Below are 24,773 nucleotides of genomic sequence, written 5' to 3'. Positions count from 1 at the left end.
GGGAGCTGAGGAGCCCTTGAGCATTCTCACAAAGCCAGGCTGATCGCATGGGAGTGAGGAATCTGGAAGTCCAGCACAAGCACCTGTTTTTAGGTATGGCGACAAAACGGGCTAATGCAGCTTCTGGCCAGCCCATCAAGAGATATCGTGACTGATTGGGTATTTGAGAGGCTACCAGTCTGCTGGTGACCAACCCAAACCTCAGAAAAGCAGAATCAGCCTCAGAATTGGAAATTATCCTACTCATTCACCCCTAAAACATCCAGTGCCTACTAAGTGCCAGGGTTGGAAGCAGAGCTGTCCCACAGAGACCCTGGGATATCACTCTGCATTTTCAGGGCAGTGAGCTGGCTGGACTGCTTCTCTCCTGGGAGGGATTACATCCAAGGTCTGTTTCCCAGGGCCTGGGGCTTCCACTCTGTTGGGGGTGGTGGGGTCTACAGCTTCTCCTGGACTCAGGGCTCTCTGAGTCCAGGAAGCTAGCTTTCCAAGAGTACTCCTGTAACCAGTGAGCTCCCCAGATCCAGCATGCCCATGCCAAAGCCTTTCTGCATCCCCTCTCTACCAGCTTGCTGTCTCACACTATAAGGGGGAAGTTGGGCAAGGAGTGAGGGTCCCTCCACTGGAATGCAGACCTCAAATGGGCCCCAGCACCTCTCTGTGAGGTGATGAGAGGGTCCAAGGAGCCCATGTCACTCTTCTCTTACTGACCGTCTGCTGTAAGGCTGCACCAGAACCCATGCTGTGTGATACTGTAGAACTTGTCCCAAACCCTAATGCAATGGTTCTCCAGATTTAGGGGGCATTAGGATGACCAGCGGGGCATGATGAAATACAGGTTTCTGAGCTTATCTCCAGATTCTAAGTCAATAGGTCTAGAGTGAGGCTGTGAATTTGTCTTTCTAACCAGGGACCACACCCTGAAAACCACTGCCTAGTGCCTGAGAGGTAAAGATCAGGGGACCCATCCTCAAAGACACAGGTAGCATTAATTACTGGGGATACAGCAAAAGACAAAACTACTCTGGGAAGCAAATACCAGTCAAAGACTGTATACTTAATATTATCAATCGTTTAAGTGATATGAGGGGGAAAAAGCGCTTTGAGTAAAAACGGATGTGAGAACTAACTTGAATCAGGAAGCATCAGGGTCAGGGAAGGTCTCTGTGAGGAAATGCTTTATGGGTGCCTTATGTTGCCTTGATTTTCTAGGGCATCCAGGATTAAAATATTATGCTTTGCTTTTTAAACCTGGAAATACTGGTATTTGGTATATTTAAAACTCTATTTCCAGATGTCCATTTGCTCCTGAAAGTAGCTGAAAAGACCTTTTCTAGACTGTATATGCCAGCTGAGAAACTATGGTTATCAGACTTGAGAGCCATCCATCTGGTATAACACAGTGCAAGGCAGGTGTCATGCTACAACGTGCCTCGGGTCCACTCCGGGACAAAGCTGATTTCACTCTGCCAAGGGACCACAGCTTCAAGGGCATGAAGGCCAGGTCCCAGGCTGACACATCATGTGTGAGATACAGGAGGCCATCAGAAACCAACATGCCACGTTCCTGAGTGCAGACAGATTCCATGGGGGTGGAGGGGAGGGGTGGGTATTTAGGTTCTCTTATTCCATGATCAGCATTCTTGGGCCTCTCCATGGCCTATGTCACTGGGGAAGAACAGTGGACTCCTGGAGACTGGCCTGGAGAGATAGAGATTCCCTGTTCCTGTCCACCTATTTCCAGCCCTGCTCAAGTGTGCTCCTCAAAGTGCCATCAACTGAGGCTGTGTCTGCACTCAGGAACGTGGCATGTTGGTTCCTGATGGCCTCCGGTATCTCACCAGTATCACCTGGGGCTGTGTTAGAAATGCTAAATGTTGACTCCCCCCGCCAGACCTGAATTAGAATTTGCATTTTAACAAGACCAAAGAGATGATTTGGGTGGAAGACACTAGTTTATAGAACTAAGCCCAAGGATGAGGTAGGTCCCTTGGCCACCTGCCTCTGTCAGTGGAATGTTCTCAGGGAGAACAGGAGTTTGGGGAGACCCAAGGCTGTTCACTATCTCGCTGCAGGTGCACACAGGCAAGTGGGCTAGTGGAAAGGGTGTGGGATGTGGAGTTGGATGATACGAGTTTAAGTTCTAGTTTTGCCACACATCCTACATTTTACTTCTCTGAATCTCAGGTTCCCCACATTGAAAACAGGAGTAATAATAGTATGAACTTCAAGATGTTGTAGCAAGGATCAGTTGAAATAAAATATGTGACAATGCCTTGTTGAAGGTAAAGTGGGGTGCAACGTTAAAAGTAGGTGCTCACACACACAAAGATGTGCACAAGTTAGAGAGTTCGAAACCCAAGGTTCACCCAGTCCATTTTTTCAATAGACTTAGCTACACTGAAAACATCCAAGGGAAGTGACACACAGGTCCTGACAAGTTCATCCTGGGCACAGAGAGGGAGACATAGCTGTGGGTCTGGTGGAAACTGAGCCCAGGACAAGGCTCAGGAATTTAACCTCTCCTCTCAAATCTTGAGTTCTGTAAGCCAAGTCATGGTAAAGGAATCAGTCTTCTAACTGTACCTTAAGATCTCTTAAGCTGTAGGTGGTGGCTTTTTTGTCCTACTCACAGCTGGGCCAGGATGGGATTATCCTGGGGAGTCAAAGGATAAAGATGGGAATTATAAGTCAAGCAGGGCCTGGAGGAGGGAATGTACCAATTGGAGAGGAGATTCCAGAAGTCTCTTTCCACTGCTGTCTTGCTTAAGACATTTGTACTTGAGGCTCTCCAGAGCATAGAGGGAGAGCAGATACCCTTGGAATCCAAATTCGGTAAGGCTGGTAAAAATACTAGAGCTTACTTAACTTTCTCATTATACAATTAATGAAACTGAGGTTAAGAACTTGACCTTACAGGAAACTCGGGGTGGAACTCAGGTCCCAACACTGGTTCAGGGCACCAGGCACTTCCCCCCAAGAGGTCATGATCCATTCAATCACTTAGGAACCCCTAGAGGAAGAAGGATGGAGTGGTGATGAGCTGGTGGGGAAGAGTTTCCTAAGGAGGGCTTCATAGAGGAGGCATCTTTGAGCTGTGGTTCTACAGAGGGGAGGGTTTGGTTTGGGCTCCAATCCTCTGAGGCCCTCTTTGATATGAGAAAGGCACAGAGTTGGGAGGAGGAGTGAGGGGAGAAAGGTTACCTGGAAGGGTCAGCTACATGGATTGAGTTAGAATTTGGGCTGGTGTGGAGGAGACCAGACCAGGATGCCAAAGAGCTGGGTGGAAAGTTCAGAAGTCACATTTATGATACTGTCTCGGGGACAGCTTCAGAAGGGCTGTGCACGGCCAAGGCCAGATGCCCACCTACAGGTGAAGAAAGCAGCGAAGTGGTTTTACAACAAATGACTGCAGAAAGATGGAACCAGACTTACAATCAATTCTTAGGAACTTTCAGCAAGAGCCAGTAGAGACTGAGTGTGGAGTCGGATAACCAGTTTGTCCAGGACTGATGAGTTTCTCAGGATGTAGAGCATTAGATGCCGAAACCAGGACAGTTCCATACAAATTGGGATAGCCTGTCACCCTGGTGCAGTGGGTGTGGGCCACTGGGAGAGCAGCCTGACCTGGGGATGCCTGCTGGAGACAGCAGTGAAGGACAGCCTATCTGAAAACACAGGGCTAGAATCCCCACTTCTGGACTTGAAGTGCAAAGGCAGGTGAGTGGCAACTGAGTTGTTACTCTAGGAGATTAAATTATCATCTACTATGTGCCAGGCACTGCATGGAGGAATGCAAGGAATAAAAATAGGAGTAAGGCCCCCAAATCCACAGGAAACATCAGATATGTGCTCAATCATACATGAATGATACCTCCTCTAAAGGACCAAACAAAATACCCTGGAAAGACAAATAAGGGAAGAGAAAGATTCTAGCTGGAAGTAGACTGAAGGAGGCTTTGAGTGGGAAAAGTAGAATCTGAATCCTGTTTTGACAGCTGGATTGGGATCAGTGGGAGGAGGTGAGGTAGGTGAGGGGCGCTCCATGCGAGAGGATGTACATGGAACTAAGTACATGGCACGTGCTGTGACTGCCGGTGCAGCCGGGCATCAGACAACAGCATGAAGTTGCAATTTGCAGCGGGAAGTATGGGTTGACACAAGATCCCTGGACTTTGTTCTGAGGCTGTAAGGGACCATCAAAGGTTTTCAGAATGAGAATCTGAGAGATCAGAGCTGGAAGGTCAACAAAAGGTTGTTCGTAACCATCTGCCGTGGGTATTACTTACCAACATCTCACAACCTCTGCCAGCAGGAAGTTCTCTCTAACGTCTAACACAAACCTCTTTTCTGAGAGCCTGGTGCTTTGTGTGTCTTGTCAATCTCTCTTTGCAGCAGAGTTCCACTGGGTTCTAAGTAGACTACTCATGAGAAAAGCAAAGGAAAATATTTTATTCTAAGATTTAAGGGAACTAGGATGAACCAAATACTTGAACCTTATTCCAAGAACCATCCAGGAGAAGGAACATAGCTTGCACAAGAATATTCTTCATAAGAAAAAAATTCCTGTTCTGGGAAGGGACCCGAGGAGGAGGAGGAGGAGGAGGAGGAGCAGAAGGAGGAGGAGGAAAAGGAGGGAGAGGAAAAAAGGGGAGCAGGGGAGGGGGAGGAAGAGGAAGAAGAGAGGGAAGGAGGGGAGGAAAAGGGTGGTGTCATGACTTAAACTGCATCCCCCCCCCCCAAAAAAAATGTCCAAGTCCTAAATCCCAGTACCTGTAAACGTGACCTTATTTGGAAATAGATCTTTGCATGTCTTCTTTGCAGATGTAATTAATTTAAGGATCTGGAGATGAGACTGTCCTAGAATTAGAGCAGGCCCCTAATCCAACAACCAGTATCTTTATAAGAAAAAGGAAAGGTTGATTGGACACACAGAGGCAAGGGATGAAGGCCGTCTGCATACAGAGGCAGAGACTAGAGTTAGGTTTCCACAAGCCAGCAAGTGCCTGGAGCCACCAGAAGCTGGGAGAAGCAAGGAAGGATTCTCCCCTGGAGCTTTCCGAGGGAGCGCAGCCCTGCTGACATCTCACCTTTGGACCTCTGGCCTCCAGAAGTGTGAGAGAGTCAATTTCTGTTGTTTTCGGCTACCCAGTGTGTGGTCATGCATGATGGCAGCCACGGGGAAGTAATACACTTGGGGAAGCCCGGCTGGTGTGTCAGGAGGTGGATGGGATGCCACAGTGCCACTCTCTAGAAGCTTCCAACCTGATGGTTTTATTTTCCTTGGCAAGCTCAAGACTGACAAGGAAAATCAGACTCCTGTACCATACCGGACACACGCAGACAATAGGAAGGGCATGCAAACAAAGTGGAAGCTAGGTCAACAACAACTGAAACTTGGAATCTTGACGCCATGGCAGCCTAGGAGAGGCAGAAGCCAGGCTCCCCAAGGGGGCTGCTCTTGGCCTCACTGAGGGGAAGAATTAGCATCTACCCCGAACATTTGTTCCCAAGCTCTGGGCTGGGGCCTTTGATGTACTGCTTCCCACTGCTTCCATGAAGGAGTATCTTTTGTGTCCTGAACCAAAGCCTCAGGATCCTAAATAACCTATAGTAAACTCCCTGTGGGGGTTGTAGCCATGAATCATTTGTAAATGCCATGAAAGTTCCCTGGCCCCAAAGGCCCTGCACTCAGAGTACACAGCATATACAGTTTCTATTCTCCTGTCCCCCTCCCCCCATGTGCTCTGCCCACTATAATTACTAAGGATTTAGGGCTCCAGGCCGTGGCCCCAAATGGGGGCATTTACCTTCTACAAAGTACACATGTGGACAAATAACAACTGACTGCACATGGCATTTTACAGGGTTTTCAAACTTACAAATGTCAGGCTAATCTTTACCTCTACCCTGAAGGAAAAAAAAAAAACTAAAAAAACTTCCGTGGCTAAGCCGAGCTGACCCCGCAACCACAGCTGGTAGAGGAACAGGCTGCTGGGGGGTGATCGGATCCAGCAAGTGTTGGTGTATTATCCAGCCTCGTTTAGGACTAATCACTGATGGGAGGAAATCGTGTGTGCAAGCACGTGTGCGCGCGCGCGCGCGCACACACACACACACACACACACACACACACACACACACACCAGCAGCACTGCTGGCAGACAGACCAGTCCATTGAGAAGCCTGAAAACTTCCGGCCAAGGGTGCACGAGGGGTGTGCACGCACACAGGCAAACAGTGCCTACCTCTGCAGAAGGAGACGGTAGCCAGAGCCTGGGCAGTGACCAAGGCACACCTCTCATGCTCCGGCCTCCTGTGGGACCCCTGAGCCCACGGAGCAGTCACCAACAGTGGGAGAGAGAGAAGGAAGAAGTACGGAACACAGGGGGTGCTGCCCTGCACAGGCTGCGGGATGCAACTCTTCCATCAGGGAAGCTGGGGCTGCTGGAAATGGTTGGTTATAGATTCCAAGGAGTTGTGTCGCTTGTAACCGCAGGTAATTAGGAGCTGCCTCCAGCGCTAGTCAGCAAGCCTTGAGCCCTTGAGCCACAAGGCATCCCTGTTCAGGTTCTAACCTGAGAGAAATGTCAGAGTAGAATTAGGAAGAGCTTAAGCAGAAAGCCCAGGATGAAAATCCTGGCACCTTCCCAGCTGCCTCAACATGCGGCCTCATAGAGAAACAAAGCCGCTCTGCAGCTACATTCATCTGGCCCCGGGGCGGAAGGATTGGGAAAGCTGGATTTGGCAGACAAGCTCTTCCCTGGGATTTTCTTCCAGCCCAACTCAGTCCGGGGTTAGCAAAGGCATGCGCCTCCCCAGGCAAAGTTCAGCAACGCCGAGCAGGTGCCAGGTTCCTCTCTTGGATGAATACTATTGGCAAAATCTACTCATCCTCCTGAAATTCTCCAGTCACAGGCATCCTTTACACCTTGACTTCTCAATCCCCTTTCTTTCCCTGAGCCCCGTTCTTTCCCCAGCTCCTTGTTGTCCTAGGGCAAGAGAAAGTAGTTTCACCTGGAGCAGATTTCCAGAGTCCTCCCTGGAGCTAAGCATAAACCAAACAGGGAAGAGATCGGAGAAAGGCAGCACCCTTCCCGCCACCTGAGCCTTATATAATCATTTATTGTCTGTTATGAAATCAAGTGAAATCAAATTTCCATGGCAGGATTCCTCCCTGTGCTTGAGTGAGGGACTTTAGGGAAGGAAAGTTTGCCGCTTTACTGCGCGGCATGCTGCTGGCTGCAGGATCCTCAGTAATGTACATGCTTTGTCAGGCTAATTGAAATATAATCGACACACAGCATTCTCTTAGTTTTAGGTGTATGATACAATGATTCGATATTTGTATACATTGCAAAATGATCACAAGTCCAGTGAACATCCACCACTGAGGATTTTTAGTATCCGATGCCATTTCTTATGCTCACAGGTGTTCTGTTCCTTTTCCATGTTATTCTTCCACCCCCTGCCACCTGCCATTGGATTTGTCCCATGCCTGGGGAAGTCCTCACCCTGCTTCTAGTCACTGGGACCGAGCTTCACTTCTCTGTTCATCCAGATGATTACAGAGGTCCGACAGGGTTAGGACACACTCTCACGCCACACCTCCAGGAAGTGCCAAATGTGTGATGTGCTCCAGCCTAAGCAGGGCAGGATTTTAGGCGCCATAATATGAACAAGTATCCTCTTTTAGAAATTCATACCCTGTGAACCAGAGGCTGTTTTCATGTCTGGTTTAAGCATTTGCAACAAGTGCGCTGGGAAATGCAGCAGAATGCAGGAGCTGTCTGCAAATTGATCTCTGAGGGATAAGGCACCATCTTCCACATGCTGCCTGTAGCAAGGGGCTTTTTAAAAATTAAACCTGTCGTGGAAAATCTGCTGGCTTTTGCTACTACAGGCCGCCTGGGGACAGTCAGGTGGATTTTAAAGCCTGAAAAGTGAGAGGTCTGAGGGGCTGCCAGGCTCCTATAACATCAGCAGGTGTGGTGGGAAGTGCATGGAAGAGATGTCAAGCTCACTCGGGCCCCTGAAAGCATCATGTCCCCTGTGTTGGTCCACTTTTCCCTGGGGTCTCTAGGCACCTCCAGAAAAGTCAAACCCTGATGCTGAAGCTGCCGTACCCTGTGAGTCTGGAATAATTCCCTTCAGGAGTCCTCAAAACCAGGTGGGGAATGAGCAAGAAAAAAACCTGGGGAGTGGGGAAACTGGCCAGTGGATTCCCTCAGGAGGCCCTCTCTTCTCAGATTATTACCGATTAGTAACTCAGATTCACTGTTCTCCACAGACACCTTCCTGATTATCAGCCATTTAACTGACCATCTGTGCCCTGTCCACAATGAGGCACAGGGGTACCCGCAAAGAACAATATTTCTCTCCCAGTCAGGTAAATTCTACCCACCCCCCCCCACCCCTGATCAATACCCATCTCAAAATCTCCTCCTCACAGCCCTTGCTAACTACTTCTGGGCTAGAAAGGGCCTTAGACTCATTGCTACCCTATACCCATTCTGCTGTTAAGGCCTCTCTGCAGCCCTGGATGAGTTTGGCCTTGGCCTGATCTTCAGGGGCCTGCCCAGGTCCACAGCTCCAGTCAAGCTGGCACTCAGAGCTGAAGGTCATTCCTCTGGCTTCTCATGATGGACTTAAACTTGCTTCACAAGGCTCTGCTTCCTCTGGGGAGTGCTAACCCCAGATTAGTGAGCTGGGGTCTCCATTTTCAGGAGGGGCACAAAAGCAAGAATATGGTCTTGGTGATTGCCAGACTTGGGCTGAAATTCCAGCTCCATTTAGCTTACTGGATCCATGGAAAATTATTTAACCTAATTGAGCCTCAGTTTCCTCAGCATCTTAATGAGATAATGCATACAAATGCATTAGTGCATAGGTGGCCTGGGAGACACTCAATAAATGGGGGTGATTATTATTATCTTATGCTGGCATCAGTGGTACCTGTAGAAGCTGAGATACCTCGATACTCAGGGCCTGGGAAAGAGAAAATGGGAGAGGGATGAGATGGGATATATGGGCAAAGTTTCAGAGACAGACAGAAGGAGAGATCTCTAAACTTTCTCATAGTCAAGGCTTTAAAAACTTATACTGGGGCGCCTGGGTGGCTCAGCTGGTTAAGCATCTGACTTAAGCTCAAGCCATGATCTCACAGTTCATGCGTTCAAGCCCTGCGCCGGGCTCTGTGCTGACAGCTAGGAGCCTAGAGCTGCTTCACATTCTGTGTTTCCCTCTCTCTCTGCCCCTCCCCTGCTCATTCTCTGTTTGTCTGTCTCTCTCTCAAAAAGAAATAAACATTAAAATAAAAACAACAATATAACAAGAAGGGGGCACATGCCCAATATCGGCTGGTGTACTTTTATGATCATTTGTTGGTTGGATGGATAGTTGTTTGGTCCAGTCATTCGTTCATTCATTCATTTAATTATTGAATTCTTGCTTTGTACCAAGCTCTAAGAGAGCTAATCAGGAAAGAGAGGTAAATCAGGCAGACAAGGTCTAGCCCTTACAGAGCTTCTAGACTGCAAAGGAAGACCTACAGTGAACAGTTAATTGGAAGCATGATAAGACCTACAAAGAGAAGGTGACTGATACTTACTGGATCAAAAGACAGGGGGGGTCTCACCTACCCTAGAGAGATTAAAGAGAAGCTATATGGAGTCAGGGCCCCATTGTGGATTTAGAATTTCACTCTAGAAGCCTAAATTAAATATAGGAAGGACAAACCAGTAAATGATACTAGTAACAAGTAAATTGCAACCAGCAAAGTTTGCAGTGAGAAGCACCAAAATTGGGTGGGTCTGTGACACACATTATACCAGAAACCATCCACATGGACATCTGGACTGGATTAGATTTTGTGTGTGAGCTCCTGATGCAGGTGTTCAAAGCCCCCTTGGGGCGGGAGGGGCTGAACTAACATTTGCTTCCATTAATCTAACATCTTAGAAGGTAGTTATTATTATGACAGGTCACCTGGGTTGAAATCCTAATTCTCCACTTACTAAAAGCACAGGCTAGAATAAAAACCTCCATGACTCACTTGCAAGATGTATAAGAACACGTTCAAAGCCAAAGCGCAAATTTTTAAGAGTGGAAGGAGGACTTAAATGGGAACAAGGAAGCACAGAAACATGGCAGATGGGGTCAGAACATGAAGTTTGACTGGGCCAATAAGGGACTAGTGAAGCCAGGGAGAAAACGTCTGTCGGCAGCCTTTTATCAGCACGTGCACTGCCAAACCAAGGACAAACTGCTCTTTGCCAACAAGGCTGACTGCACACTGGAAATGGATGAGCCACTGGGCCCCTGAGAGGTGAGGGGGGAAAGCTGAGTTCAGGGGGGTGTTCAGAAAGCTGGTAGAGTCTGCCCACAATCTCTGCTTGGGATTTCACTGAGGACCGAGGGACCAGGATTCCCACTGTGCTGGAGTTCTCTTTGGCTTCTTGATGTTTCCCAGACAAGTCCTGTCTATTCTACAGGTCACCGACCATGTAAAACAGAAGAGACATTAAAGACAATCTAGTCCCTGTTTCCAAGAGATGTTCTGTAAAACACCAGCTCTGACAGATGTTAAATGGTTTATTATAGTAGATAGTAGAAATTTGCAGGTGGAATTCAAAAACTGTTCAGGGGGCAAATAAATGTGCAAAATGCTAGACCAAGCATCTGAGACCTCAGGAAGCCAGCTTGCTCACCTGGGGACTGAACCCACGATCTGGGACTCATTAGTACTCCCCTATTTATTACAAGTCAATCACACGTTTCTAAGAAAATATTAGGCAGGTACATTACTCTCCAAAGGACTGCATTGGCCTTATGGTTCTCTGAACTTGGACAGATCTTTTTTTTTTTTTTAACTTGTGGTAAACACACTCTGTAATAGTGCATCAGGATTGATAAGGCTTAAGATAAGTTACGACTTCCCTCCCCCAGCACCTTCTCCACATTAGACTCTACCATTCCCTCTATCCATTCTGTCACAGGAGGAAGTCAGGATCTGTGATGAGTCCAACGGAGCCATTCTTTACCAAACCTCACTGATGAATCACTTGTTCCTTTGGTACTACCTGAGAGGTCTAGGCACAGATCTTGAAATCATCTGTCTGGGAGATTTCTAGGTGTTAAATTTCAGCCCCTACCCTTCTCCCCTTTTAAAACTTTTAGCACTTGATGGCATCTCTTCATTTCCAGAAAAGCTAAGCTCAACAATAACAATAGTGAGAGCAACACATACACTGAGATCTTGCTATGACAAAGTACCCTTCTAAGGTACTACTATTATTCCTGCTTTATAAATGAATGAATTGAGGCCCAGGGAGGTTGGGTTACTGGCCCAAGGTCACTAAGGAGAGCCAAGACTTGAACCCAAGAACTCTGACTCTAGAGTCCACATCTGTAATCATCACTCTCTATTGCCTCCATATGCTTATTCTTTGAGCCACACTATTAGGACTCCTGCTCTCCTTCTTCACTCTGCTACCCTCATTCCCACGGATAATGGAAGGAAAGTAACTTGACTGTGCACTTGCTATGTGTAAGGCACTGTGGCTGGCCCACAATTTTCTTTCCCAAAGCTACCTTGTGGGGTAGATAGTATGAATCCACAAAACAGGAATAGCTGTAGTTGTTCAATCTCCTCCTGCACCCTCACCCCCAGCTAGCAAGTGGCTGAGCCCAGATACAGTGATCTAGCTTCAAAGATCACATTCATTCCAGAACTTTATTGCTTCCTTGAAAATGGCCACATATACCCAAACCAGCTGCATTTCAAGCTGATTCATAACAAAGCATGGAGCATTTTCATTTTCTCCCACACCCCAGGGATCATGATGGGGGTCTGCTATGTGTTTTGGGAGCACTAGGGAGAATGCCTAAGGATCCATGGAAGTCTACACAGGTCCCTAACATCATCCCCTGATCCTCTTGAGGGAAAAGGGACTTGGCTTTGATTTTTATGTTGTTTTCCTGAAAGAATTGTGGTCTTACCACTCACATGACCTATCCCTTCCCCAACCCTGATTCCAAAACCCTGATTTTATTATCTTTATAGCTTGACAGTCTAATGGATGATTTTAATTCCACAGAAGCCCTCACTATGGAAGAATGACAAAAATGTATATATATATATATATATATATATATATATATATATATAGGCTATGTAGAGATCATTTTTAAAACTTAGGCTGTGATGATTCAGTGGGAAAGGGGATATATTTCCAAGCACCTGGCCTTTTGATCTTTCCATCTTATCACCTTCCACAAGAATTTGTGCAGAAAGAAAACAGAGGCTTTCCAACGCCAGTTCTGAGCAGAGCTCTTTTTCCAAGCTCCAATGCTTTCACCTTCTCCGCTCCAGAATAAAATGCCCTTTGGTTACGAGGTGTTGTGTGTGTGGGGGGGGGGGGGGAGGGGGTGTTGAAAAGTACATATAGTATTCAAGATAGTTCACTATGGCAACCTCAGTTTTAGAAAACAGGCATTATTAGTAGGCCCCTGCTTTGAAGCCACCAGTAACTACAGTCTCAGCTCCTTCCAAACTCACTAGGTTGGGACCTTATCAAGCTAAGAAAAAGCTATCTTGGAACAAATTATCATAGGCAAACGCTACACAAAACATACTCAAAACCACAACAACATTGGCTTTAAAAATAAAGCCCCACACACAGAGAATGAGAACCACCCTACCAATTACCTACATGCCAATTATCCCATGCACTGACTGCTGTTAATTACCTAATTGCTTGTCTACAATACATCATTTAATTGTGAGAAATTTTCTCTACTGTCCTAATGATGAGCAGGAAGACCCAATCTCCTAGCTAGCACCTGGGAAAGGAACCCTCATCCCAGGTTGAAAGGACAGTAGAGCCCAAGTGAGACACTGATTAAAGAAAGGGTCTGGTTATAAACAAAGGGGAGCAAAGCATGAACTCAGAACTTCTGAGACTGAAAGCAGAGAGAAGAAATGGGCTGCAGGAAGGAGAAGGTATAAATAGGTATTGAGCAGTTCCTACAGGTACTATGTCACTGTTTTGTTGTAATGCATGTGATCTTCTCAATAAACCTAATTAGGAGAGACTTTTATTAGACTCTTTTTACAGATGAGCCTAGAATAGTTTAGGAACTTTCACAAGAGCACACAGCTGGTCAGTAGTCAAAACCAGGATTCAAACCTAGGTCCCTAGCCCCAAAGTGGGTGCTCTGTTTCGTAAGTTACTAATATCATGGCCTGCGTAGCCTGCTGTTTAACCAAAGGGAGGTGTGCTATGCCTCCCACACACCCCGGCTGTGGTGTGGCTGTCACTCTGTTGGGGGGGAACATCTTGTGTCCCCAGACTGGGATTTACTGTACAGATTTCTGAGTGTGCTAGGCGATAGTGAAGATACTTTGGAGACACTCTGTTCCACCCCTGAAAGGTCAGTGAACTGGGAGAAAGCAGAAGCCAAAGAATGCCAGCATGGGAGAAGCTGCACAGGACGATGCGATGTTGCTTAGCAGCAGGAGCACGTGCAGAGTTTGGAACCTGCCACCTACTGGCTGGGTGACCTTGGAGAAGTGATTCTCTTCTCCACAGGGCCACAGGGCCCTAGTTTATTCCCTGGAGAAACGGGACTGATACTATAATGTCATGGCGTTATTCTAAGGATTTAATAAACGGACATGAAACACATACCAACTTTGGGACGTAACTTGCAGCTTGCACAATATCAGGAGTGGGTAATAATGCTACTATTAGTATTGTGCAAAGCTCTGATTGCAGAAAAAAGACCACTCAGGGCCTTGAGGAAAATTCCCGGAGAGCCTTCACCCCAGAGTGCCAAGGGTCTGGGAGGAGGAAGGCTCTTCCTCCCCTTCTTTTCATGGACAACCACATGCAACCTCCCTTAGAGGAAACAAGGATGCTGTGCTTTCCTCTTGGAAAAATCCTGACTCCCTGGCTGACTTAAGATGTCAGAATGGCCTAATTTTTCCCTCCATGAATGAAACTGGCGAAAATAGTGAGGGAATGCTGACCTCTCTACTGGCAGGAGCCAAGCACCATGTCAGCACTCCAGAGCAGCTGCAGGAGGTACAGAGAACCCTGGAATAACACCTGCCCCACAGAACATTCTGCAGAGTGAGTACCCTATATAAGCAAAGGCAGAAGAGCTGCCTTCTTTTTTTTTTTAAGTTTATTTTTTGAGAGAGAGAGAGAGAGAGAGAGTACAAGTAGGGGAGGGGCAGAGAGAGAGAGAGACAGAATCCTAAGCAGGCTCTGAACTGTCAGCACAGAGCCTGATATGGGGCTCGATCCTATGAACCACGAGATCATGACCTGAGCCAAGACCAAGAGTTGGACGCTTAACCAACGGAGCCACCCAGGCGCCCCAAGCTTCCTTCTTTTTATTTTCCAAAAGGCACAAGATAATAAAGAGTAGAGTGAAGTAGGGTGTCAAGTGGGTAAAACAAAATAATAACCCACAATGTAACTGAGCCTGTACTGTGTGAGATCCTGTGTGTGAGCTTTGCCGGTATTACCTTATTTAATCCTCACAATTATCCTACGAGGTAGAACTTCTCATCATCCTCATTTTACAGTTGAGGAAGCACTTATGACTTGCAGAAGCACTAAGTGGCAGAGGTAGGACACAGACCCAGGTCTCATCTGGCTCAGTGCCCATAGGCAAGGAAATCCAAAGGTCAAAATGCAGGATTGGCTTCAGGGTCGTGCCTTTCATCCTTGCCTATGACCTCAGGCGTCTTTGGAGGAAATAGAGGAAGGTGACATGTCCCTTCCTGAGTTGGGTCCCAACAGCAGTGCAGAGAGCTGGGCGGTGCTCACACACATGGATTCAGGGAAAAAGGGACGAGGCTTAGGATGCAGAGGCCAGGGGAGGCCACGAAGCTGTGAGAATCAGCAAGAGGCCTATCAGCAAGAGGCCTGGGCGATAAGTCATTTCTGGCTCCAATTCCTTCATTACTGACACAGCTCTGTGACCTTTCTATAAAAGGTCATATTTGTGAAATGAGGGTGGTAGGAAAATGGAGGGGATACTGGATGGCCATTGACGCACCTTCCAGCTCAGAGTTTTTGCTGTGCACTAGAGGACGTCGACAGAACCAAACAACTCCCCAAACAGATGTCAAAGGCACTATGTTCTCAGGAATCTTTGCAAATAACACTCAATTTTGCCAAGATAGAAACAGCCACAAGAATACACTTCACTTTGCCAGAAAAAAAATAGCTGCAAGAATAATTCATGCATGTAATGTTCTTGTCTTCTATGCCCTATGTAACTATGAATTAATTCTCAGAAGGACACAATGAGAGATTACAATGGCAACACCAAAACATGACAGCCTCTTTTTTCCAAGAAAAAGAATGGCTACTCTTCTTGTAAAGAACCTCACTAAAATTGTGCCAGACTCAGAGGCATTTGTGATTGGAAAGACATTTGAAGGTCAACTAATGTGACTCTCCATTGGATGCCTCAGGGCCCTCTGCAATATCTCTGAGGGGTATCAAGGGAATGTCTAAATACCTTAAGGACCACCTGATCTTTCTCATATCTTCTACAGCTTGGATGCTTCCTCTACACCTTGTGTCCATACAGACCCCACCTAATCTTCCTCCATGACAGCCTTTCTGAAATGCTACCCTTGAGTCTTCCCTTCCGCAAGAGCAGTCAAGCATTCTGTACTTATGAAGATAGTCTGACCATGGAGGCACTGCTGTTTTTGGTTTGTTTGTTTTTTTATAAAAAAAAAAGACAGATTTATTTGATCCACAATTATTCCAAAATGATTACTAGTCCAAATAACCCAAACTGTGTTTTTTTCAACCTATATTATCAGCGGCACCGAAAGCTGATTATAATCAACTTCCTCTCATAAAAAGAAGGAAAAAATTTTAAAAAATAGACTTTAGAAGAATCCACGTGGCTAAAAGTACCACTAGCAAGCATTCCACGTTCCCAAATAAACAAACAAGAACTGTGAATGCACACTTCAACACCACTGCCCATTCCCGATGAGAATTCAAATGGCCAGCTTTCAAATCACAGAACCATAAAAACAATCCACAACCTCACATTGTATGATGTGGAAACTGAGGCCTAGAGATTCCATCTCTTTCTCCTTGGCAAGCCAAATGTTTATTAGTCCTCTGTACTGGGTTAGGCACTGGGGCTACCCAGGTACCCAGGCCTTGCCCTCTTGGGCCTCTGAGCAGGGACTCACAAGCATATATTAGGGGTAACCAGGTAATAGGCCTTTGGAACCTTGTACAAGTAACTTGAAAGACAAAAGGCTGATTCCTTTCTCTGTGCCTTGGCTCAAACTGCTCCCACAATAGCTTATATAAATCATACTTCTTGTACTTAGCCTCCTGTACTACATTTATCCTTCCTGTGTTGATCTTCTCTGTTAGACTTTAGGTTCCTGGAAACGAGGAACTGAGTGTTATTCAGCTTTATATGTCTAGTCTCATTCAGCTGGTGTGTACTGGGTTTGATGAGTGAATGAGTAAACATTTCAGTAGTCTTAAGGGTTAGTAGGCACTTGTCACACAGAGAAGGAGAAAAAAGAATGCCTGGCTGAGGACGCCCAGGGCTCTGAAGGGTGTGGTGCTTACAGAGCTGTGCAGAGTCCTCATGGTGGGAGTGTTCGGGGTGGTAGCAGTGGGCATGGCAAGAGTGGCTGAGGTTTTGGCTTGGGAGTTAAGTCAGGGCCAGATGTGAAAAGCCACACAAGCCATGGTGAAGCATACAGACATTATCCTAAAGTTAGGTTGAGGGCAAAAAGTCTTTACAAAGGAAGGGACATGATCCCATTTGTTTTTAAGGTCATACGATCGGCCAAAGGAGGAAGTGCCATGTCGAGGACAGATACAAGCGGGAGCCTGTTGCATGGTGCCAGAAACAGGAAAGGTCTGCATCCGGGTGCTGTGTCCCAAGAGCTCAGCGAGAGCCCCAAGGATGGAAGTAGAGCGTGGACCCAGGTTTGAGAGCTTAGGTGGAACTCAAAGGATTTGAGGAGTAACCTGAGACATGGGAGACTGGGAAGAAGCATCAACCATGATGCCAGCATTTCTAACTTGGAACCCCAGGGTGATACAATGTCAACAGAGGCAAGGACCTTAAGAAGAGGAACAGTTTTGGAGGAAAGGTTATGAGGTCATTTGTTGAAAGATTCCTATGATAATCCCTATAGGCGGTTTCTATGGGTCAGAGCTACCTTGTTAACTAAAAGAGATAGATGAAGTGCAAGAAAGTCGGACATGAAAAACCTAAAGAGTACAAGACGAATAGTTTAGTCCTCACAGAGGCAGATGGAACCTGATGATCTGAGGGTTGAAAGAAACCATTTCAGAACAGAAATCTTCTCTGGGTCTTAAAACGGCTCATTTCTCAAACCCTTAAATCAGCAGGTGTATACAAGATACTCTCTAGGCAATCAGATTCCATACCTTTCTGATTTTCTGGGCCCAACTGAATCATCTTCATAGCTTTTAAAAATTATTATTATCAGCCGGCGAATGGCCTCACACCATTTAGTGAGTCCTAGTCACCAAGGAGAGTTCAGTTTATTTGAATTAAGTAGCCCCAGTCAGTCACTTTTCTGACTAATGACCTCATCTTTTTTTAAATTTAATTTTATTTTTTTTTCAATATATGAAATTTATGGTCAAATTGGTTTCCATACAACACCCAGTGCTCATCCCAAAAGGTGCCCTCCTCAATACCCATCACCCACCCCCCCACCCTCCCACCCCCCATCAACCCTCAGTTTGTTCTCAGTTTTTAAGAGTCTCTTATGCTTAATGACCTCATTTTTTGCTCATCTTTTCAAAATGCCAGAAGGTCTAGATATTGCTGGGGAAAAGCCCATGGACACACTCATGAACCAACCCCTTCTGCAGCAAAGTTAATCCATCTTTTTAATCTAGCAACATTCCTGTTTCCCTTATTTCATAGCAAAAGCTCTGAAGAGCAAGCCATGCACAGAACCACTGCTCCACTTAAATAAACCGCGAAAGGACTTTTCCCGCCCGTGTGGTTATCTTAAGTGCACAGAGACTGTTCTTGATAGAAAAGAAACCAAAACTGCCAGCTTACCCTCTTCCTCAAGTTGTAGGTGAGAATGAGGTTCCGGGAGAAGGAGTGGGAAAAGGCTGTGTAGAATTCTAGCACTTTCTGCAGGGCATCCCGTTTGATCACATGCAGGTCACAGTAGGTCAAGGCCCTAACATTGGCACAGGACTGGGCGAGGGTGGCTTCCTTCCAGAACACATCTCCAAACACGTCTCCTTTCCCTAGGGAGAGAAAGTGGTGGTGAAGAAAGTGTCAGCCAGAAGGCGTCTGGCCATCCAGGTTGGCTTCCCTTTGTCTCCCCAAATTGTTGTCCATTTGGCATTCTACAACTTAGGCTCAGAAAAGGAAAAAAAAAAAAAACACCACAGGTTTTATTTTGAACCTTAACAACACGTAACTTAAGGAACTTTAAAATACCGTATGAGACATGTCAAAGTTTAACCAATGACTTTAGGGTCATTGACTGTTAGTTACCTCCTGAACAGCCTATCCAAATGGGGAACTCCCTATTATTCTTTTTTTTTTTTTGAGAGATTTGCATTTTTAAAAAATTTTTTTCAATATATGAAATTTATCATCAAATTGGCTTCCATACAACACCCAGTGGTCATCCTATTATTCTTTATCACACCCCCATTTCCCCAAAACACCAATCATAATCTATAACTACATCATTTGTTTCCTTGTTTGCTGTGTAACTCCCAATAGGAGAGTTCCCTCCACGTCACACAGTGTCTGGCACCTAACAGGAGTTCTGTCAATATGTGCAGGCAAAAGAGAAGTAAGAAAGGAGGCTGAATTATGGATCTCCATTCATGAGACTGACTGAGAGGTGACTAGTATGGAAAAGGTGTGGACTCTCCATCAGGAGCTGAAGATCAAGAGAGGTCTCCTCTGTTTAGGATGATCCGTGTGGAAAAAGGCAGGCGAGGGTGGAGTTCACTCTCTCCCATACTCTGTCCACTGCCCTAAGGCTTATGTTTGCATGGTGTCTCATTCCTCACCTTCTCTCCCCCACCTCCTTCCATGTTCCTCACCCTTGCCAAAGGCCCTCCTGCTAGTATAAAAACATGGGCCCCATACACTTGGCATCTCCAGGACCCTCCATGCCTGGCATTCCACAAGAGGATATTTAGTAAGTCAACAGAGTACTAATCCCACATAACCATCTTCTGGATCAAACTTGTATCAATCTCTTTTAATCACCTGCTTTTCACATCTAGGGATATTCTCCCTATCTTTCCCAAAGTCCAACATTTTAACATATGTCTAATGGAAAGCCCAATCCCTTGCCAGCACAGCCTCTGGTTATAAATGGCTTGAAATGTTGTTTATCTTGCCTCTAAATTTTCAGCACAAATAAACACAAATTTGAATCTTCAGGGAGCTGGAGAGGACTATTCTGGGGGCAATAAACAAGGCTACGAGGGTAGAGAGTAACTCTCACAACCCTCAAGGGTTGTTGGCCTATGTATCCAGACCAGCCACACTTCTCTGCAGGAACCTGGGTACCCATGATTCCATATGATTAACAGGCAAGTGTTTTCCTCATTCAGGCCAAGGAGGCAATTAGACTCCCAAGCATCTGGACAGAAATCGATCATTTCTCAAATGCCAAAGTATCCATTCTTATATATAAGGTACTCCAGGGGCACAGCCTTCTCCAAGCACCTCCACAGCATCAGCTGGAAATCAAGTGCACTAGACACATTACTTCACAGTTTCCTATGTGTTTGTGTGGCAATGTATACTTCTGATTTATGAAAATCATTTTACAGACTCAGTATCAACAAGACACATGCATGAGGATGTAGATAAAAATTTTTAGATAAAAGTGCTTTTAAAACTGTGCTAGTTCAATTCCCTTCCCAGGTGTTTTTCAATCATCTGTACTATGAGGGGGTTACTTTGGGGTGGGGGCCACTGCATGGGAATGCTTCTCTCTGTGGGATGCTACCAGCTTCCGTGGAGATGGGCTCATTCAGTGTGTGCTTCCTGGTACTGAGTTCTAACCAACAAGGCTGGCCATTAGTTCATGCATAGCAAACATTCTACGACTGCCCCCCCCCCACTGTGCTGCAATGCCTCCCATGCCTTTCATTTTTATGTAATCTTATTCTTCTAGAGAGAGCTCTTCCAACGTGCAGTATGGTAGACAGTCAAAAAATGGACCCCATCTGTAGGCTGCAACTTACATCAAGAGGCAAGCCCTAATTTCCTTCCCCTTGATTCTCAACTTGTCTTAGTCCCTTGTCTTGAGTGTGACAGAAGTGACTGGGACTTTAAGGCAAGATCATAAGAAGCCTTGCAGCTTCAGCCTGGGTGTCCTGGAACACTTACTCTTAGGATGCCCATTCTTGGAACCCAACCACCACGTTTTGAGAAGAATAAGCCATGCAAGAGGTCACATATCAGTGCTCTGGTGGACAGCCCAGCTGAGCTCTCTGCTGACAGCCAGCCTCTGCCAGTCACTTAAATAAGCCATCCCGGCTGGCCCATCAGACCAATCAAGCCTTCGGATGCCCGCAGCCCCAGCCAACACTGGTGTGCGGGCCACATGCAGAAAGCCCAAGTCAGAACCAACCAGCTGGGCTAAACAACCCACAGAATGGTGAGAAACAGTAACAAATTCCTTACACCACTAAATTTGGGGGAAGTTTATGCAGAAATAGGTAACGAGAACACACAGAATTGTGGAGCTCTGGGCTGAGAAGCCTGTGAGAAGTTACTTAGTAAGTTACTTAATATTTCAGCAAAACATCACAAATCACCCCCAACTCTGAGCTGGCAGCACCCCACATCCCTCCCTGAAAGAATGAGACAAGAAAGAGCAAGGAGTGGCTCTCACAGGAGCAGGTTTTCCTGAGTGTTTTGTGTATCAGTGCCAAAATGTAGAATTTACAAATCTTGTATCTCCTATTGGGATGATATGTGGTATAACTAAGTCAGAACAATTGAGAGTACAAGATCATTGGTAATACCATCTGATTCTCATTAAGATTATAGCTGACCCTTGAAGAACATGGGTTTGAACTGCACAGGACCACTTACATGTGGATTTTGTCCAATAAATACAGTATGCCACCAAAAATGTATTTTCTCTTCCTTATGATTTTCTTGATAACATTTTCTTTTCTCTGGTTTACTTTATTGTAATAACACAGTATATTATACATATAAGATAGAAAATCCATCCTATATGTATTACATGTTAATTGACTATTTTATTAGTAAGGCTTCTGGTCAACAGTAGGCTATTAGTAGTTAGGTTTGGTGGGAGTTAAAAGTTGTACATATATTTTCGTTTTTTTTTTAAATTTTTTAATGTTTATTTATTTTTGAGAGAGAGCCAGAGTGAGAGCAGGGGAGGGGCAGAGAGAGAGGGAGACACAGAATCTGAAGCAGGCTCCAGGCTCTGAGCTGTCAGCATAGAGCCCAATGTAGGGCTCGAACCCACAAACTGTGAGATCATGAACTGAGCTGAAGTCGGACTCTTAAGCAACTAAGCCAACCAGATGCCCCTATTATACGTGGATTTTCAACTGTACAGAGTGTCAGCACCCCTAACCCTCACCTTATGTAAGGGTCATTTGTTCTTCATTTATTTTTTCTTAATTTTTTAAATGTTTATTTATTATTTTGAGAGAGAGAGAAAGAGAGAGAGAGAGACAGAGCATGAGCAGGGGAGGGGCAGAGAGAGAGGGAGACACAGAATCTGAAGCAGGCTCCAGGCTCTGAGCTGTCAGCACAGAGCCCAACGTGGGGCCCAAACTCATGAACCGTGAGATCATGACCTGAGCCCAAGTCAGACGCTCAACCGACTGAGCCACCCAGGCGCCCCAATTGTCCTTCATTTAAACAAAATCTAATGTGTGAGCATTACACTTCTCAAACAAGTTTGGAGTAGTTTTTCCAATTATAAAAGAACCCAGAAAGTAAAATAATAGCTGCTCATGTGTATTCAACATATGAACTTATCTGTAAAAATTCCGTTTATAAATGACTCTTCAGGGGCACACTTATTGCCTAAAACAAAGGACAACCATCTTATGGTTGAAACACACCATGAAATTTATAAGCATCTTTAGAAATGATAACATGCCTACTGTGAAAACTTTTCCAATCAAAGGTTTGACAGAAACAATAAGTAGAGAGTAGTTCCTACTACCCAAAGTATTTCACGGTAAGATAATCGCGATTAATCTGTAGGGTCCAGGAAGTCTCAGTGTTGTTAGAACTTGGATTTGATTTTCAACCCACATTGAAAATCATACAATCTTTCTTCCTGTCAAGGCAGCATTTTTGGTATAAATGATCTGTTAGTGAGATTTAAGAATGTGGTGTCGGAGGACCCGTCAGATTCAAAACAAACCCAAACCTATTCTGGCAAATGAGAAATGTATTTATGACACATGTCACTGGGGGAAACTGTCAAAAGGAAGGATACAGAGCATTTGGCAGGCTGCTTGTAAGCGACACACAGCTCTGGAAATAATGACTTCCCAGGTCAGGGTTAGGAATCAGGAAGGCTGGACAAGCCCTACACTCACATTCATCCCTTGTTCCCTAGCGTGAAATGATCATTCACTGAAGAACAAAAGTTACCCCAGTGCACTTGGCAATCAAACTACTTGAGGCAATCAGCTTATTGGTTTACTTATTCCACTGAGGCCCTGGGTGCAGAATGTTAAAACCTAAGTGTTCCAAGTTTCTAAAATACATTCTAAGTGGAAGTTCCAAGCTAGGGAAAAGAAAAAGGCATGAAGAGGGGAAGTAAGGCAGGACAGTCTAATTAAAAACTCCAAGCAAACATCCCTGTGATAATTAATCCTCCTCCCCCTCCCACCCCTTCAGTGCAGCTGTCTTCACTGTACCTCCACTTTTGCAGTGGACACAAACAGCCCCATAGGGTACAGACGTGGGACAGAAGAACATTCATAAAACACAGGTGGGAGGTGGGACACAGGACTGAGGAGGCACAGGGAGAGGGAGGGCAGGTCTCTGCGAGGAGCCCAGGAGAAAACCAAGACCCTGTAGATAATTGGTCTTAATGATGGGCAGAGGCTGGAACAGCCACGTGAGGAAGTTTGGAGGGGCATGGAAGGTGGGCACACAGGGAGGGGTGACCAGGGCAAATGCTAGCGGTGCTGGAACTGGGTCCTTGGGAGGATCAAAAGCCTACTCGAATGTTAAAAAGTCACAGGAAAGCAATTCGGCTCTGAAACTGACAATTGAGTTTGAAACCCTTCAGAAAAGGCCCTGTTTGTTTGTTTGTTTATTATTATTTTTAATATTTTTTAAGTATTACTTTCATTTTATTTTGAGAGGAGATAGTGAGAAAGTGGGGTGGGTCAGAGAGAGAGTGGGACAGAAACACAAGCAGGCTCCACACTGCCAGCACAGAGCCCAATGTGGGGCTCAAACTTAAGAACCGCAAGATCATGACCTGAGCCAAAGTCAAGAGACGTTTAACCGACTGAACCACCCAGGCACCCCAAGGCCCTGTTTATTCAAACACAGGCTGAGTTTAGCAGGCCCTAGGGGTCAGAGCAACACTGAAATTTCCAGCTGTTTCACTTTTCCCTACTGTGTACTCTTAGAAGGACCACTCATAATGGTAACCTATAGTAGCAAAACATAATTTTGCCGTATACTTGATTGTCTGCTTCTAATATCACCAAGCATTTCTAAAAGCTGTAATCATCAAGACAGCATGGTATTGGCACAAAAACAGACACATAGACCAATGGAATAGAATAGAAACCCCAGAACTAGACCCACAAATGTATGGCCAACTCATCTTTGACAAAGCAGGAAAGAACATCCAATGCAAAAAAGACAGTCTCTTTAACAAATGGTGCTGGGAGAACTGGACAGCAACATGCAGAAGGTTGAAACTAGACCACTTTCTCACACCATTCACAAAAATAAACCCAAAATGGATAAAGGACCTGAATGTGAGACAGGAAACCATCAAAACCCTAGAGGAGAAAGCAGGAAAAGACCTCTCTGACCTCAGCCGTAGCAATCTCTTACTCGACACATCCCCAAAGGCAAGGGAATTAAAAGCAAAAATGAATTACTGGGACCTTATGAAGATAAAAAGCTTCTGCACAGCAAAGGAAACAACCAACAAAACTAAAAAGCAACCAACAGAATGGGAAAAGATATTTGCAAATGACATATCGGACAAAGGGCTAGTATCCAAAATCTATAAAGAGCTCACCAAACTCCACACCCGAAAAACAAATAACCCAGTGAAGAAATGGGCAGAAAACATGAATAGACACTTCTCTAAAGAAGACATCCGGATGGCCAACAGGCACATGAAAAGATGCTCAACGTCGCTCCTTATCAGGGAAATACAAATCAAAACCACACTCAGATATCACCTCACGCCAGTCAGAGTGGCCAAAATGAAGAAATCAGGAGACTATAGATGCTGGCGAGGATGTGGAGAAACGGGAACCCTCTTGCACTGTTGGTGGGGATGCAAATTGGTGCAGCCGCTCTGGAAAGCAGTGTGGAGGTTCCTCAGAAAATTAAAAATAGACCTACCCTATGACCCAGCAATAGCACTGCTAGGAATTTATCCAAGGGATACAGGAGTACTGATGCCTAGGGGCACTTGTACCCCAATGTTTCTAGCAGCACTCTCAACAATAGCCAAATTATGGAAAGAG

General features: G+C 45.6%; 1 protein-coding gene across 3 annotated transcripts in view; it reads right to left on the bottom strand.

Annotated features, from left to right (window-relative positions):
- KCNH1 (potassium voltage-gated channel subfamily H member 1) overlaps positions 1-24,773 on the bottom strand; it is a 390,176-nt gene that overhangs the window by 70,044 nt on the left and 295,359 nt on the right. For all 3 annotated transcript variants that reach the window (XM_058701734.1, XM_058701731.1, XM_058701732.1), the window contains exon 10: positions 18,115-18,311. In XM_058701734.1, coding sequence (XP_058557717.1) covers positions 18,115-18,311 — 197 coding nt within the window. The remainder of the gene's footprint in view (positions 1-18,114; positions 18,312-24,773) is intronic.

This window comes from Neofelis nebulosa, chromosome 15 (genome assembly GCF_028018385.1).
Source record: "Neofelis nebulosa isolate mNeoNeb1 chromosome 15, mNeoNeb1.pri, whole genome shotgun sequence".
Taxonomy (NCBI): domain Eukaryota; kingdom Metazoa; phylum Chordata; class Mammalia; order Carnivora; family Felidae; genus Neofelis; species Neofelis nebulosa.
Note: the sequence above shows the minus strand (reverse complement) of the source record. Positions and strands in the feature narration are given on the sequence as shown.